We start from the raw sequence: 18466 nt of genomic DNA, 5'->3' as shown, positions 1-18466 counted from the left end.
GCAAGGAAAGTTATATACTTTTACTTAAATGTAAAGTTGAGCTCCTCTTACGGAACGTGTGTTAGCATTTTAATGCAGAAATTATACAAATGGTTCACGATCTGCTGCAACTACCTCTGAAAGAAATTTTAAATATATGTGCAAATCGTAGTTCGTTTAATGTCGATTCGAAATCATGATAAAATTCAAGAGCAGTTAGTATCGTTATTGCGTCACCATGAAAATATGCAGAAGGTGTAATGTCCAAAGAACGAAGTCGTTTCAAACTCAACTTGAATTTTTTCTCAGCCTCTTACAGCAAGACTGGTATGAGTACATTCAGTATCGATCTTAGACTATTCTAAACAAAATTACGAACATTCATTTATCAATACCGTATGTTTACAAAGCTGCTTCAACTATTTCGAACAATATATTTCTAAATCTGCTGGAGAAAGATCGATAAAGTTATCTTGTATCGTAGGAGTCCAGAATACGAGTCGACAGTTCCCTCTCTCTACGTCTTCACGGCGACGTCGCCTTTCTCTTGTGCCCTGGGCCCGTAAGAGGCCCCCATTCGCAGTCCCCGTCTCTTTCTCTCCCCACTATTCGCTCCTTCTACCTACTTGACAACCTCGGCTTACCTGACCAGCCATCTTGAGCTGCACAGAGAGCTCTATCCGCAGCTTGTCCTCTTTAAGACGTGTTTTCCATTCGCTCGAGGTGATCAGCCGCGTCGTCTCGCACCCACGAGCCGCTATGCAAGCCGATACAACCGTCTAACCGGCGTATCTCTCAACTAGCTCGCGGTTCTCGATCGTTTTGTGGTTCCCCGTTGTTTTGTGCATTCCATCAAGTTCATTTCATTCGATTCTCGTAGAAATCGGCGAATTATCTCGGACCATTTCTCGGATAGCAGTTCGATATCAGTGTATTGTGAAGTTGGACGATCGGTAATTTGGCGCGGATGGTTTCGTCAGTGTCTTGAGAAAGATAGTTTGGTGGTAGAAGAGGAGTGGTAAAAGGTACGTTAAACGGGCCCCCCTTCCAAATTTGAATCAAAATTTCTCCGATATAAATTGCAACTTCTAATTTCGTTTCGCGATATTAAGTTCTCGCGCGGAATTCTTATTCTTCTTCGTTTCCAACGAAAACTTCGAGACCATTGTGACGCATATGTACGCGCCTATCCATCCACTGTTTACGTCGATTTTGCAGTCTCGGGCGTTACGAAACGCAAAAAAGGAATTCACGCGACAAAGCTTTTCGCGAAGTAACGTTCGGATTGCGTCAACGTTCCTCGTTCTCGGTTGGCAACGCGAGGGACAAAGACTAATTTGGAGGGAACGATGATAGGAACGCGGGAAATATGAACTGTGCGTTTCGTTGCATCGTTACCGATGAATCCGGCGGTGCATCGAGCCACAAAAGGAAAGGCTACACCTTCCGAACCGATCGGCGAACGTGACGGGCGTAAATGTCACGGGCGATGCTGGCACCGGTTTAACCTATTAACGCTCTAACCCAAGTACAACACTCGGATAGACAGGTATTCGAACGTACAACTGATACAAAATCTACCAAAAAGCAAACGAATTAACCATCTTTATTGTATTATTAACCGCGAGTAGCAACAAAAAGTGAACGTTTGCGACACGGAGGGGATCGATGACGAAGAAGATCGTCGATTCGGCCAGAGAAGTAAACGATTCTCGCGATGATAATCTTTGATCGCCGAACCCGGAACCAGCTTCGCCCGCAAACTTAGCAACGCGCGGAAATAGAGAGGAATTTTTTGTCGCGGCTAGGTTACGAAGCGAAAGCTGTTCTTTGTTCGCCAGGGTTTCGTTGTCTCGGAATTATTTTGTTTCGTCGTGTTCGCGATGTATTCCGTTCGCTTCCGGTAACCGGAAGGGGGCGTGGGCTTTCCATACGATTCATCCTATGGTACACGATCGTACGGAAACTTGACACGATTGTCATTTTAATTGATCATTTGGGCTTTAAATTTAGCTTCAATTTGAATTTTGTATTTTAATTCGGCGACCGTACGGATAACGGTTCCAATTTTACTACCGATTTTCGAAATGTTTATTGATCGAACGGTATCGTTCATTTAGGAAACATGGGATCGAAAATAGAGTACGTGGAGTCCTCCCACATGTACGCGACGAATTACATTCGTAATTCGAAGGCGATCGGTGTACTGTGGGGTATCTTCACCATATGCTACGCCATAATCGGAGTCGTGGCTTTTGTCACGCCGGAATGGCTCGGCGACCTGGAACACGAGAATCCCGGAAGATTTGGCCTGTGGACCAGGTGCAGCTACGGCGGAAACGGTAACGATCATTATCAAAATTCAAACCGACGGTATAACCGTTCATATTTCGAGAATTGTTTCTCCTGTTCGTTAGGCGAGTTGGGAGAGGAGTGTATCGGCAGACTGGACGACTTGTCGACGATCGTCAACGTTCCTTTCAGGGCGAGCACGATTCTGGTGGGCGTAGCGGTGATAATCGCTCTGTTGACGATCTGCGCGATGCTTTTGTTCTTCTTCTGTCAGAGCACGACCGTTTTTTACCTGTGCGCCTGGATGCAAGTTGTGTCAGGTAAATAAAGAAGCGAAGTGTATCGGAATTACACGGACAAAACACAAATTATTAAATAAATAGTCTCGAGCCACAAAGAGTCGCGTTTGAAAAGAAATTATAAATAATTTGAAACACTTCCGCCGTCCCTTAGACCGTTCCGTCATTCTAAAAGAAAGGAATATAATTTTGCAATCCATTGTTTACATATGATAAAAATACCATGTTTTATGAACTTGCAGACTCCTATTGACCCCCCCCCAAAAGAGATTCACACAGAGGATGGATCCATAGATCGCTGTGTTGTATAATCGACCGGCAAAAAGACAAAAAAAAATGAAAATTCACCGTGACGTTGAACGTCGGTTTAGAAAGTATAACTCGGCCGGACGTTCTATTGCTGTAATCTTCGCGTAATACCTTATCAGCGTGGCGTGGCTGAAAATTACAGCGATGCACCGGGGTCAACGGGTCAGGAAGTGATGCAATCGTTTCGCTTAGCACGCTCTTGTTGCGACAGAGTTTATTGTTCGCTGGTTTGAACGCAATTAAATTTTTATTCGGATAAGAACGTTGCCCATCTCCGTGGCAAAGGCAATGGTACAGCTCGTTAATGTTTTAGAAAGTATCGTTGAATTCTTTTTCATTGTGATCCGTTTGATATTATACAAAAACCATCGTACCCATAACGCACGTAAGTTTCAGGTGAACGAGTGTCTGTAACCAATCGATAGAATGCTTTAGAAGAACAGGGTCATTTCCATCTGGCCACTCGAGGATTAAATCTATGTGTTTTTCTACGAGTAGAAAGCTGTTTCTGGTCCGCGAGATCGTGCTTACGAAATCCATACACGTATAGCGACAATACAGCGAGCGAACAGGTCGCGATGATAATTATATCGCGGGATCGTCTCGTCGTGAATGTTAAAGAGAAAACCCCTGTTTTGTAAAACTCGAGGCTCCGCGCAGGTATAGACAATCGTTTAAGCGGATATGTAGAATAGACCGTTATAGCCGCGTAAGACAGCCAGTTTACCGGTTGGCCAACGCCTTCGCAAATAACACTGTCCGTCACTGTTACACGACGTTTCCGCGTAACTTAAAATTCGTCTCAAATCATCGAGCATATACTCTCTCTACGATTTTCTCCTCAAGAAACGAACCTGGACGTCCACGAATATCTTTCGTACGATTTACCGTTGTTATTGTAATATCTAAAGTTAATTGACAAACGACAATGCTCAATGATAAACGAACGGTACCGCCGGTTGAGGCCAGCCAAACGCTACTATATGTCTGTAACGTGCTTGTCCAGTACTGTTGACCCATTTGAAGAACATTGACATGCTTGATTTGTCCTGCAACAAGTTATGCGATGTCGATGGTCTTTTAATGACGCGTACTCCACGGAATGTCTATTGTCCTTGGGATCGAGTAAGATCATCTTCTACAAAAGCAACGCATAGCGTTGTATACAATTTTATTAGTAGGCTTGAAAATTCCGTTACAATCCGATAAAAATCTTAACTTTTAAAAGATATCTAGCGTAGATTTCCTATCGATCTTAATGGCGCAACGACGGTCGATCGAACTGGGTATTAACTGTATCAGTGGGAGGGAAAAAAAAAATGTTTAACAGGCAATCACTTTTACGTAACGACGATCATCGGTTAGAGATGAAAGTTGGATGACCGTCGTCGTTGATTGGCGGCATTACCTGCAATCGTGGCTCGTTTGTACGCCGACAGTGAAAGTTGCCCGTTGAAATGTGAATCAGCTTCTCGTAAAGAGGAAAACGTTTCACCCAGAAACGAAACGTACCTATAACGTATGCCAGTCGTTGAATCGGAAATAAATACTTCCCGTTTCCGCGTTACGCGATCGTTACGGACGCACAGGTGAACGGTAGAGAAAAATAGATCCTTCGAATTTTTATCTTTATTCCTTACATATTATTTGCGACGTTCGATCGAGACCTTTGCGGTTTCTAGCGATCTCTAATGCCCAGCCTTAGCCGCGCGTGGGAATTCAAAGTTCCGTCGATGCAACAGAGGCAACGGTGTACCGTTTATGAGCACGAATACCTTCTTCGTGAAATGATAATAAGCGGTGGAAAAGCCAACAGTCGTTCCCCGGTACCTTTCACTGCTGACCTCTTGTACAACATCCGTGAGGAAAGACAGTTTGAAATGCCAGCCGTGTTACATGCGCTCGTTCACATCCGACGATACCAACTCTAGTGTTCTCTGCATCCATTAAAACAAAATAATGATCCGCGCCTCATTAAGTTTTCTAAATAATAAGACGACAGAGAATAGTTACAAAATGCTAAGAGCAATAGCTTATGTATTTTTTTTTTCTTTTTAGCGATATCCATGGCCATCGGAGTTTGCATATATCCTCTGGGCTGGGACTCGCCTATAATTCGAGCCGTTTGCGGTGCAGCCGCGTCCAGGTATTAATTTCACATTAGTTCGATCCAAGATAAACATACTCCCAAGGTATAGAATCGAACGTTTTATACCAGCGTCATTTTAAATTTTAATTACTAGAAAATTCGTTATTTCCAAACACGATGGAAAATGTTGTTTTGGCAGATACAATCCAGGTGCTTGCGCTGTTAGATGGGCGATACCGTTAGCCGCGATAGCCGCTTTGGACGCCGCTACCCTGGCCGCTCTTGCTTTTATTTTGGCGTCCAGGCACGTCAGACTGCAACCAGAGCCTTTTACCAATGGTTCTTTGTACAAAGGTATTGTCTGGTCGATCAGAGTTCACGAGACGTTTCCCTACAGACAGATCGCCCTGATGTATTCATTATTTGAAACATGGCATATGGCGACGATACATTTGAAACTGGTATGACGTGTTAGAAAAATGATCTTCTTTGCCCGTCAGGTGAAGTGAATCCCGGATACGTGAACGAAGCACAGAGCGTCGCCGGATCACGGAAGTCCTTGTCCCTGAGACCTGTTCTCTTGGTCGCCCCGCCGGAACAGGACCGCTACAGCGAACTCTCCAGAGCGAAATCCCATTCGCATCATAGCCTTTACACGCCAGCGCCGTCTCATCCGGCGCACACGATGTCTACGAACACCTTGAATCATTCCCAACACAATTTTCAATTGTAGGGCAGTCAGCGACCCCGGGGATACATTGTACATAGGCCGTCGTATTTCTCGAACTTCCGATCGCGAGCTACGAAAGAATCGAGCAGAAAATAATTATTTGTACATAACGAGAGTTTCGGGATCTTCTGTCGCGTATCGACGTTTCCAGTTTCGAACGAAATCACGAAGAATCGATGAGAGAGAGAGAAACCTGTAAAAAAAATATGTTCGCAGCATATATAACTTTGTGTCTACGGTGCTGCGCTTTTCTCCCTTGTACATAGGTTCACGTAATTTGTAAACACGTCCGTTGTATATCTTATGTATGTAACGAAAATTAATTATCTATTTGTAATATTATGCAGGATGATTTTAAAGCGACGAAATTTTTACTCCGCGCCTCGGAATCGGGACAAGAATCCTGTGTAAACGCGCGTTCGCGAGGCTTATTAAAAGTTTCACAGGATCGTTGCTTATCGGGAACTTGCCCCCCTCGGTTCCGAGGTAAATTTCTCCATCATTTATTAATCACCCTGTGCGTACAGTAGACAGGCGTGCGTGTATTTTGTTTTATATTTCCAATAAGTCACTCCACGCTAATATCAAATTTTTTTTTTTTTTTTTTTTTTATATAAAACTTACAACGATTAATACATTTCTTTTCTTTATTATAAATATGTAACATAGAGCATTATTTTACAGAACGAGGATAGTCTTACATAGTAAACGAAAAAAAAAAAAAAGTATGCATGTATCGTCTGATAAAGACGCAAAAAACAAAGCGGGGGGGGACGCGTGATTGTTGGCGTGCCTGTGTTCGGGAACGTTCGTCAACGCGTTCGGTGTTGAAAGCGTTCCTGTACAAAACTACGTTTCGTTCCAATAAAGTGAAATTGAAAGCCGAGAGCCGCATTACTTCCATTCGTCCGCGCAAGCCTACGGGGGCAAAGTGTTTTGCCGTTCGTAACTATGACTACCGCTTTAAGAAGACGCGATATACGCGTGGGCCAGGACATTGTCGACAGCGAGTTCGAAAAGGATCGATCGTTTTGCACAACAAGAGTTTCCCTTATCGGTACAGAATGAACGACAAAGACGATAGCGCCTGGGTTTTCGACTCCCTAATCGGTTTCCTTCAGGGTCCGATTTGGTCCGCGCCTCTGATCACCTTCATAGAGGAAAAATCGCTCAGTAAGTCTTTCATTCTCGGGAACGAACTGTTTACTTTACACATCGTGGTTTGGCAATTTTTCTTGCTTTTTTGTCAACGTTTTGTTATCGATCCTTTCGTCGAATCTCGGCTGATCTCTTGAAGTATTTCATTTTCGAAGTATTCCGATTCACTTTCGTTTTCTATAAATTCTTTTATAGTATTCGAAGCGGGCGTCGAAGAAAACGACGAGTACCAGAAGATATATCAAGAGTACAAAAATTTGGTGGATTTATTGCTCGGTTGTTTCATGGAAGACATGGGGATCACTCCGGAGCAATTTGAGTATGCTTGTACCGTCAACAAATATACGAAAATGCCTATACAGTTTCAACAAGTAAGTTGAGTGTCGCGAGGAGTGAAATTAATAGCTCGTAATGGGAAATTTGTTGTTACATGTTTGTTATCACGGTGTAAATAATTATAAACACCAAGCGATTTTCATTTGTCATGTACCGCGTGTAATTAATCAAGAAAAATAGAAGGTGCACCGTTTGGTTCGTTCCGCGGTAGCTTGCGGCTTTACGATTGCGATTAAACATTTAATTAACGAATAGAAAATCTATCATAATGTAATGACTCTTGCTTGTGTATTTTTCGAGAACTTGTTCGAGCAAATATGGGCGGCGAACGAGTACGAGATATTCAAGAGAATGATGATACAGAAGAATCTGGAACTGCAATTGCAGGCATTGAACATGATCGAGCAGAAGTATGGTCTGACGCCCGCGTCCTTGATGTACGAAACGGACGGATTGCACGACGACACATTGGTCATGGAAGAAATAATTCAGTAAGGTTTTCGGATAATCCTCTCGTCGGTGACCATTCTTCGCGTCGAAGTAATTCAATTCCCTCGGGAAATACAATGGTTTAATATCAAAATCTACGTTCTAAATACATTTGCGGAACACTGAAATTAAGGATCGAATAATTAACAAGCGATTCGTGACGTTTGTCGTTTACATAGAGTTAAATAAAAATTTAGGAAAACTGTATGTAGGAAACACGCTCTGAGCGACGATCCGGAAGAAGAGCAGGACATATCGTCGGAAACGTCGCTCATCAAGGAGCACGAACGCTTGGCAGCCAAATACCATAACGAAAGAGCATTGTTGGAAGAAGCTTTGAAGGCGTCTCAGGAGAAGACACCGGAAACGGAATCCCTGTCGTCGCCGGCCGAAGAAGAAGACGAGGAAGAGGAGGAGGAGACTGGAAACGCCTCAAAAATCAAACGAACGATTCCGCTCGATCCGACACCGTCCGACGAGTCGAAGTCGGACGAACCAAATGTATATTAATTTATAAAAAGACGATTGCGTAGACGTCGCGAAGGGCCAGGCTGTCGATGAACTCTGTTGAAAAACGTTTCAGGTGTCGGAGGAGGACATAAAGAAGAGGCAGGCTTATCTGAAAGCTAGACGGGATAAGTTGGTGGCTTTGAAGAAAGAGGCGAGAAGTCAACGGTTAGAGATGAATTCGACGCGGCCGTGTTCGGCCAGAACGGTCGCCGAGGCGACCATAAAGGGGGAACAAGAACTAAAATTACCAGAGCCGCTGGAACCATCCATACTCCAAGTACGCAAAGCGCTTGCGGCTCGCCTCCAAGCCGAGGTTGTACGTAAGCAAACGAACTAATAATAATCCTCTGACATTTCAACATTAATTTAACGAAACTTCTCGATCGTACGGGGACGACAATGGTTTTTTGTCGGGGGAATGGTAAGAATAGATCATTGGAACTTCAACAGGGTGACGTCGTAAATGTTTCTTTTCGCGGACGTTGCATAAAATTAGAGCGTAAGTGATAGATAAAATACCAAGTCGAATGATACAGTCGGTGTGAAACGATGAATAAAGAGTTATTTCGTTTCACGTGATTCTAAACGATCTATCTCTGTATCGAGAAAAAGCATTTTTTTAAGTGAAACGTTAGAAACTTAATGTTACGGTTGCACACTCGTAGCTCAGCAATCTATTTCCGTTTGTGAGTACCGATGAAATCATATGTGAAGACTTTTAAGGTCACTTGCACTATTTTCTCTCAGGCGTTCGATGCGTTTTATACGGCATATTTTAAACCTAAATATTGCTAAATTAAATTAGAATAAAAAAAGTGAAGATTTCTTTTATAATAGTTGTTTGTATAGCTATCAGGAGAATGTGACCTATATAAATAAACTAATGAGAACAATTGCCCTTACTGTTTTAGTACATCGCTGACACTTTGTTAATCTTCGGTTTCCTATTTTGCATACGTGCCTGTATGCGTTTGAACGTAACGGCAACGTAAATTACGTAACACAACGTTAAAAAATGCTTCAGAAAAAATAAGCAGCAATACATTGGAAAATCTGTTTTACATATAATTATCTAATAGCATAAGTTGTATAAATCACAATGACAGTAGAACTAAAACTGATAACAATTACATCCATACAAAGGAACGCCTTTCCTTGCGATTAAACATTGAGGTAAGTTACAACTCCGTTCGTTAACCAATTCATCTAATTTTAGGTTTTATTTAATTAAATATTCTCCGCAGTTCTACAACACACTTCTATTCCGTGTAACGCACATTTACCATTCTCACTTTCGCTTAACTGTCCAATTATAAAGAACAAAATGAATTCGTGGCAGAATACGAGCATTTTGCTATTAATTCAAACTTCTACAGATTACTCTTTCCTCTGTGTTGTAATAAATTAAATTTAACTAAACGAGATACGTCGCCGTAGACTTTGATATTCCGAATGCAAAATGTTACGTGTCGTGAAATTAATTGTATTGCTAATTTATTCAATTTCCAGAACTTTTAGCGTGACTAACTTACTGGAAGATAAAACTTTGAATGTTTTAAATAATAACGATGGTGATTTAAAGGTTTCAGAGATAGTCTTCCACCACAAATCCAACGTCTCATTCTCGTATAACTCGTCTGATCAACCGTTCATACTTTACTGGAATAAAATGCAAAATATTCGTTTTCCACTTGTTCCTCCATTCAAATATTACCATACTACACACAGAACAGTCCATTATTTTTGTCCTTATACTTGCTCTTAATTCACACGTTTTACGAATAGCTTCTCATATAAAAAGGTGTCTTTTTCTGTGTACATATATGTGTATACATATATACGAGAATGTTCGGCCACCACTGGGATGAAATTTTAATGGGAGATTCTGGAGGCCAAAATAAGACGAAAATCAAGAATACCAATTTGTTGATCGAGGCTTCGTTAAAAAGTTATTAACGTTTCAAGTTCCGTCTGTAGAGCAGCGAATCTGCGAACAGCTGAATTTCATGTTGAATGTTTTACAGGCGTAACTTGAAACGTTAATAACTTTTTAACGAATCCACGATCAACAAATCGGTATTCTTGATTTTCGTCTTATTTTGGTCTCTCGAATCTCCCATTAAAATTTGTCTTAAAGGTGGCCGAACACCCTGTATATGTACGTATATGTATGCTGTATGTATGCATGTATATACATATACATATCAGAGAAAAAGCGTCTCGCTCTGTCGTTTTTTTTATATATATTTTTCATATATAATTAAAACGCATTAGATTATTAACACGTGATATTGTACAATGTGTGCAATGCTTTTATCATGTAATTAACATTACATCGATGTGACGGCTGTAAAATTTCTATTTGCGACCTCGGCACTGATCTTACACAGAATGTTTTAGAGTTTTCTCCATCGGTAGCAAGGGAACACCGAAATAAGTATAGTTTCAATAACGATAAACGGGACTCGATTACATACCAAACACACCTTCTATAACAAATCGTTCAGAAATACTTTCTAATGCGTAAACTTCGTTCTTAATTAATTAAAACGATAGAGCATCGAATATGAAGTTCATAGAAAATTCCGTAAACGGGATACAAATAATTAAACTCGTGTATCCTTTAAAGGGGGAACGGTAACGTAGGATCTCTTTTTCTTCCGATGCTCGAATACTCGAGTAACGCATGTCCCTGTTTTTAAAACGTAAGAAAATCAACTTTTATTCAAGATTTGATTGATACGGTACAAAATATCAAAAATTATGTTAAATACGCAGTTATCGAAGCACCGATAGCGGATACCCAGTAACGTTAAATAAAAGACAGCAATGAAAGCGATACGACAATGAACAAGTCTGAAACACTCCATATAAGTATGTATTAAATTTAGCTTAAATAGCATACACGACCGCGCTTTTTTTACTCTAGTATCACTTCGATATCGATTCTTTTCTTTTTTTTTCCCCCTCGTTTTGTTCCTTTCTTTACTTACATTCCCATACATGTTCACGGCGTAGCGTTTCTCTCTTTTTCTCTAAACTTTATTATTTCGTCCCTTGTTATATCGAATAAATTGTGAATATATGTAAAACACATAAAGAACATTACTCGATATCCTCTTAATTAATATTTAGCCTTTGTTACATTCCTTTCTCTCTGTGGTCAGTCCAAGTTGCACTCTCTTCTATGTACATATATCGCATTCAGCTCCAGTGAATTTGCCTACTTGGATATTCACAGGGTTCTGCTCTAGTCATGACTGAATTAACTTCCAAGCTTCTCCTCGGTATCATAAGTTAATATATATATGCATGTGTGTACATACGCGTACATTAATGCTATTTACGAAATGTCCAATATACATACAGTTCTAAAGCAGTCTTAGAAACTCTGTTGGGTATCGGTTGTCGTGAAAAATCTATACATTAGCTTATAATACTCCTGTTTTTTGCTCTGTTACAAAGTCAACTCAATCAATCAGGGGCATACGTTGAAATAATATCAATGTGGAGCACATTGCGGGGAAACGACATCAAGATAAATTTAAAAAATATAGACTCTTAATACCAGCTTTCTCGGTTGTATCTCAGTAGTACGAACTAAGTAGACACTTTTATCTGGAGCTGACTTAGATCAATGAATTTCTATTTATCATGATATGACATGTTAAAAATAAATTTCGGTAAGCGCCGTCCTACATTTTCTGCAGTCCTATATCGCTTGTTGTCTTACTGAATCTGAGTATTTGCTTTAATGTTTCGTTACGAGTCACGAAAGGAAAAGTTTGTTGCCTTGTTTAGAAATAATTTAAATGAAACTACGCGACGCTATAAATGTATTACATAATGAAATTTTACAAAGATGAAGTTGCACAGATATACATAATGATTTTTTTTTTTTTGTCCTTTTCTTTACAAAGCACAATAATGCTAAGCGACCTATTCTGCCCATATAGTTACGAATAATTTATACGAATAGGTTAGTTATACTTAATGTTCAAAAATTGCAAGACACTTTCACATTATACTTTTTACATCAAGGAATAATATCGGGCATGAAGTGCAAACTGATAAATATACACAAATCAAATGTTTATTGTACAATTTCTACTACTTACATTGACAACCGAAAAGCTCGTTCAAAGAACCTTAAAGGGAACTGAATGTGTAAAGGAATCGCATATTCTTTGCTTAACCCACGAATGGTTGTTTTACAATCGTTACAAATATACATATATATACAAACTAAATACTACTTCTGTTAAATTGGATAAAGTTTCATGATGTCTGACCCTCTTAAAGGATAGGTCTTAATTGCCCATCGCACGAATAAGAAATTTATGGATGGCAAAACAAAACACTTAGTTGTTTTTGTGCGGTACATCATGTACTTTTACATGTGATTTTTTTTGTTTTTACATAATAAGTTTCTTCTTAGTAGATGTATGGGTATGACGTACAGTCACAATTTAATTATTACATGAATCCAAGCACACGCTTAGAACTTTTGTATTTGTAAGAACCACTAGGCCTGGCTAGAGTTTCTTAGCCTATTCATGAAATAATTTCTTCTAGTACATGGGGTGTTTCCAGACAATGTGGAATGGACTATTTCTTTTAAAATCTTTTTTACTGTTAACACTTATGCGGTTATACAGTATTACACCACAATTTTATCATTGTATTGTTTTCTTAAAGAAAGTTCTCTCTTCCTTTTTTTTGTATAGCATTGGTTCATCGTTCGTTTTGCTTTTTTCAATTACATACATCCCATTTCTTAGACCCTTTTCACCCACCTGCGTTCGGTATTGATGCTTACATATATTATACACAACCCAACACAATGAGGTATGTCAATTTTCCACCACATTATAAACACGTATCCTGGTGTCCACTCACTTTAAAAGAACGGTTCTTCTTTCTGTTATAGACGGGGGTTGATTGTACGATCTCCTGATCGAGTCCTTTGTGCACGTAGGAGGGCCAGAAATGGTAGCAGCGATTAAAAATCACAAATTCCTCATCCTGTTCTCATTTGCCTACTATGACAATCTTTGCCGTTTTGGGGAAGGCGTTACCTCCGTATCCTCGTCTTCTTCGTCCGAATCGCCCTCGTAATCAACCAAGCCCTAAAAAACATATTTTATTAAATGTGCATCTTAAACTAGAAAGTAACACGCAACTAAAAATAATTACACATAAATTGTATCTCTCATGCTTTGCTTAAAGAAAGATGGAGATTTACCTTTTTAAATAATGCAGTGCCAGTTTTGTCTACCGTGCCAATAGCCGAATTTGGATTTATTTCCGAAGTGATCGGAGACTCGTTCGTTGCTGTTGTACTATTGTTGATTTGTGACTGCTGCGAGGTAATGTTATTGTTAGCTGTATTATTGTTCAACACAGATTGCTGTTGCTGTTGCTGCTGATGATGGCTTTTAGAATCTGCAAGAGCAGGATTAAGTGCAGAATTTGAAGTTGATGACTGTTTCTTAGCTGAAGCCGGAGGCACAAGATCTGCTGCTGCTGCGGGTACGACCGCCTCACCCTCGTCAAAGTCTTCCTCTTCATTGAACCACATTTCTTCTTCTTCGTCTAATTGTCTCTGGTCCCTTCTGTATCGACTATTTCTCAATATGGATGGAACACTGAATACAAATAACATCAAACGTATTATTTTCAGTGTAACAATAAGATACGAGGAATTTTTTAATAGATGAAAATACATGTACCTGTCAAGAGCTGCTCTGTCTCTATCCTTTAACTTGTCTTGATGTTGCTCGTACCTTAATTTCAAAGCTTTAAACGTTTGTACATAATCGATTGCTTCCAATTCTTTTGAAAAATTTTCAACAACGTGTGAACATAAGGACTTAATATCCTCCTAAAAATATACAACGAATTAATGCGAGAAACTTAATGTTACCACCATATAAATCTCTATCTCTTTTGACGATGAGAAAATAAAAGGTTTGAAGAAGAAATTTTATGTAAAAATTAATTAAAAAAGAAATAGAGGTTTGCAAGGTAATAACGCGAGTTACCTCATTTTATACATACACTTACCAATTTAATGAACTCGAACATTTCAAGAATCGCAGAATCCAACAGATTATATCTACCATTATTTCTTACAAATGCATCAAACACAGGTGCAAATAAATTCCCCTTGATAATATATCTATTGTAAAATTCATCTTTCAGAGCTACGATTTTTCTCATAAACCTTAAGGCGCACAATACTAAAAACGTGTGTGTCGATTTCATTAAAACCAGTATCCGTTTGAGCAGATCTTTGTTTAATATGCAATTCTTGATGTGGTATGTATGATGCTCTACACAAAATGACAGTAGTTCTAAGATTAATCCTAAAAGCTGTACTGTTCTATAATCTTCCCTTGCTGGTCGTTCTCCGATAGTGTTTGCTAAAAGAGGTGCTATTAATGTTCCAATACTATTCTTGTAGAAATAGTTTAAGAAATCAGTCTTTTCTGATTTGTTAACGGAAGCCAACATGTTTTCTGGATCAAGGAGCAGACGTAACACACCAGCTAGTTGTACTGCTCCACCCAACTCTGGATCGCTATCGCCAACGAGTTGAGCAACTATTACATTTATTAACATTTGGTCCTGTTCTGTATTATTTATTTGTTGCAGTGTATAATCTCGAACAACACTTGGAGAATATTCCACTATATAAGTCAATATATCTATACTGGCTGTTTTTGTTTGGGCATCGTCCATCGCCAGGGTAATTTCTAATGCAGGTAAAATACCAAGGGCTGTTAAAGTTTTATAAAAGGCCTCCTTTCCTTGCGGTTGAAGATTCTGAGAAAAGTTACAAAATTCTTTTAAGAAAAGAACTAGATCGCGTCTTTTACTATCAGATGTAGCTTCGTCCGTTAACTGACGGAATAGTTCAGTAAGGAATTTCTCGTCGTCCTGTATCAGGGTTACTATTTCAACTTTATTAAAAAATATAAAGCTACTCAGTGTATTCAACATATTATCTTCGAATACACTTGGGGTTGGTAAAACTACATCCTGAATGTATTGAACTCGATACGTTTGGTGAATTTTAGCTAGCAGTTCGGTGTTTGTAATAGGAATTGCTTGCTTAAATCTGGCTAATTGTCGAAGATATTCTCTATGCCTCTTTGGCTGAGGTAATGTTGGCTCGTATTCTAAACATCCAACAACATCAAAAATCGTATCATCGCTAAACATAACTTCAAATAATGTGTTCTTGTTAAGTAGGAAAATATTTTTAAATATGTCATAAAGATGATGCAACCCTTCAATGTTTTCTAGATCTTCGCACGTGTGAAACAGATTTAATAGTTTCTTAATGTAACCTTCTGATTCTAAAGCCAATGCCAATTTATCTTTCCTCATTTGAGAAGATAAGCAATTTCCTATCAGTTCGTTAATGTCTTCCAGGCGGCTCAATTCACACGGTGGCAATTCTATAGGAGGTGCAGCATCTGACATATCATCGAACCGTTCATCTTCTGATTCTTCTACAATATCTTGTGTAATTTCAACAGATGGATCTTTGCCTTGAACTTGACATATTTTCTCCCAAATTTCATCACAGCCAGCCTTTTCTTGAAAACTTAAGGCTAAATCAAAATTATCTCCTTCTGACCAAACTATTAAAGTATCCTGAAAAAAAAGAAAACAAATTACTTTTAATCTCTACGCCATACCTATAATTTATTTAATAACCCGATATTAATTAAAAAATTTATAATAATTATTACCTGTTGCTTTTGATATGCAGTGTCAGGTTGTATTCTACTTTCCAATAAAACAGAACCATCACTCTCTGCTCTGACCAAAAGTGAAATTCCTTTCAGTCTATCTACGTACGAAGAAGAAACATGACCTGTACCACGGTCGTCCCACTGTCTATCAGCATTGAGCGCATATAACTTTACTCTTCTGCGTGTATCCGTCATATTGTAAAACTAACTGATGCACACTGTTCGATATTATCACCAACAACCTTGCATCCCTTTTTATTTCCACCGACTCTTTGGCTTTCTAAAGTATTTTTACAGATAATTTTTCAACTCTCTGATGAATCGACAAATGCACAATAATCCACATGTATCGATCTGTCAATTACTCTCTTGTAACCCATTAAGGCTTTTTATTAGAATACCAACTGTACAAGACACAGACAACTCAAAAGTATATATGCCTTCTTTAAGATTCTGACTTGTATATACGATTACTCTCATCTAATAGGTTTGGTAAATCGAAGATATGACTGTTAATTAGTAAAAACGCCATAAGGAATCTTTGTTTGTTTCTAATAATAATTAATAACAGGCTTCGCCAGCCAATCTATTTGCTTAGCATTCGCCACTAATTGTACAATACCTCCTGTAACGAGCTTGCACGATACATCGAGTTTTGTCACTAGCGATTCATAAGATACAATGCAAACGACAACAGACCGTCGCCCAGCTCGCATGCCTTGAAGTTCGGTTGACGGAACGAGATTGTTTACCGTAATAGATGTTTATGCGCTCTTCGTTGCATAAGCCTTGATTCTTGCGCCAAGAAAACCTCTCAGGACGCGCGGGAAAACTTCACGTCGTGCACGTTTCCGCTTTCACGTGTCGCTGGTACGGAACGCAACGAGATCACGATCGTACGTCGAATCGGTTCGAAAAGCTAACTTGTCGCTGTAGAAGGTCAGGAGTGAAATTTGTTGCTGGGAAGACAGCACTCTGCGTGCTCTCTCACCGCTGTGTACAGTTCCCGCGACAAATGAAACGCAAATTAAAGTCGATCCTTTGGCGATACAAATACTCATAAATACGCAACTATTTTGCTCGATCCCCTGTGATATAGTGATCGCCACCCATGGCAGTTTCTTCGTTCTTATTAAGAAAAATCACTCTAAAATTGACATAGACACTGAACAGCCACAACACTACACTCCGCCATGTTAGATCACAACAACGCGCTACGGGGTTCGCCTCGTGTATCTCAAGGATTTTAGCGCGTAATACAATATTTCATCTTTACAGTGCATTATGTTCGTTAATTCAATACACGGATTGTTTCGAATAATACACGATCGAGCACGTAACGATCAGTTTCCTTATTCGTTGAAAATAAAATAACATTCAATAAGGTTTTAATACGATTTTACACGAAATATTTTATGGTCGTAGCTATTTATTTCCGTCGAAATTTGTTCACAATAATATTCAACAATCATCGAATCAGACATTTTTAAAGGTACATAAAGAAAGTTCGAATAAGATTTAAGTTTATATATCAGCATGTTTCATATTATAGTTTCATTTAACTGTACCTGTGTCTTGTGAACGACTTCAGCATTCTCATATAAAATGTAGAGTAATATTGCAGTGTTCGAGTATAAACAATTAAGTTACATTATAAAGTTATGTACATTAAAGTTTATATAGATTGGTGATACGGATCGTTAATTAGTCATTGAATGGATCGAACAACATTGATCAAACAAAAGCTAAACATAAATGACAAATTAACGAAACAAATTTAGGAATATAAAATATAAAATAAATAAATTTGAACAGTTTGGAATGTAATTTAATGCCATGATACGGCAATAATGGAAAAAGTATATATTGATGAATGCATTTCAACATTTTGTCAAAATTTTGAATATACAAGTTTTCTGTATATGGACGATTTGTACATTTTTTAACTCTTACGGTAAAAATGATAGATAATTTTATTTTTTACAAAAACATTCCGAGAATCGTCAAACGAAGGCAAATAATCGTTTAAGGAAATCTTATTTACTTTCGATAGAATCACATCGAGCTTGCGCATCTTCAATGTAGAAAAATGAGGTTATAATTATCTTTCAACTGATCAATAAAAGTTAGCAGATGATAGTAACTATTCTTTTATATATATCTTTCAATTCTTCAAATTTTAAACGTTATAAACATAATTATATGGTTATCTCCATGCATTACTATTTGCAATACAGCCGAATGTTGAAACTTTCATAATAATGTTATAACTGGTGACATTGTTTATTTGATTTTTACGACATTAAGTAAAGAATTTAACATACTTGTATGCTTTTTTAACGAGTTTAATGTTTTCTAAAAATATGTAAACTTAAACCTTACTTAAGTTTTATTTTCATTAAGTTTATCTTAAAATGAGTGTGTTTTGTTTTTTTTTACATATTTTGTATATTTTGTACTTGTTACATTCTATATGCTCGTTTGAATTTATTATTCAAAATTATTGAAA

General features: G+C 38.5%; 3 protein-coding genes across 4 annotated transcripts; 2 read left to right on the top strand and 1 right to left on the bottom strand.

Moving 5' to 3' along the window:
- Positions 1-506: 506 nt before the first annotated feature.
- Positions 507-6276, top strand: LOC122399228 (LHFPL tetraspan subfamily member 3 protein). Of its 2 annotated transcripts, none has more exons than XM_043399753.1 (6): positions 507-1004; positions 2100-2321; positions 2397-2591; positions 4938-5025; positions 5168-5322; positions 5469-6276. In XM_043399753.1, the coding sequence occupies exons 2-6, from the start codon at positions 2105-2107 to the stop codon at positions 5699-5701; spliced, it is 888 nt and encodes a 295-aa protein (XP_043255688.1). In that variant the 5' UTR covers positions 507-1004; positions 2100-2104; the 3' UTR covers positions 5702-6276. The 2 variants fall into 2 exon arrangements, with proteins under 2 accessions (XP_043255688.1, XP_043255689.1); XM_043399754.1 differs by lacking the exon at positions 507-1004 and adding an exon at positions 1278-1528.
- A 153-nt stretch (positions 6277-6429) lies between these two features.
- LOC122399227 (cilia- and flagella-associated protein 36) lies at positions 6430-9024 on the top strand. Its single transcript, XM_043399752.1, has 5 exons — positions 6430-6871; positions 7052-7227; positions 7493-7683; positions 7894-8182; positions 8265-9024. The coding sequence occupies exons 1-5, from the start codon at positions 6430-6432 to the stop codon at positions 8526-8528; spliced, it is 1362 nt and encodes a 453-aa protein (XP_043255687.1). The 3' UTR covers positions 8529-9024.
- Positions 9025-10310: 1286 nt separating this feature from the next.
- On the bottom strand, positions 10311-17141 carry LOC122399226 (serine/threonine-protein phosphatase 4 regulatory subunit 3). Its single transcript, XM_043399751.1, has 5 exons — positions 15955-17141; positions 14258-15856; positions 13924-14075; positions 13437-13839; positions 10311-13320 (listed from the first exon to the last, which is right to left on the bottom strand). Exons 1-5 carry the CDS (start codon positions 16150-16152, stop codon positions 13234-13236), a joined length of 2439 nt encoding a protein of 812 aa, XP_043255686.1. The 5' UTR covers positions 16153-17141; the 3' UTR covers positions 10311-13233.
- Positions 17142-18466: the final 1325 nt, after the last annotated feature.

Source organism: Colletes gigas, unplaced genomic scaffold (assembly GCF_013123115.1).
Source record: "Colletes gigas isolate AHSC1104 unplaced genomic scaffold, ASM1312311v1 Colletes_gigas_Sc00012, whole genome shotgun sequence".
Taxonomy (NCBI): domain Eukaryota; kingdom Metazoa; phylum Arthropoda; class Insecta; order Hymenoptera; family Colletidae; genus Colletes; species Colletes gigas.
This window is presented reverse-complemented; position numbering and strand designations above follow the sequence as displayed.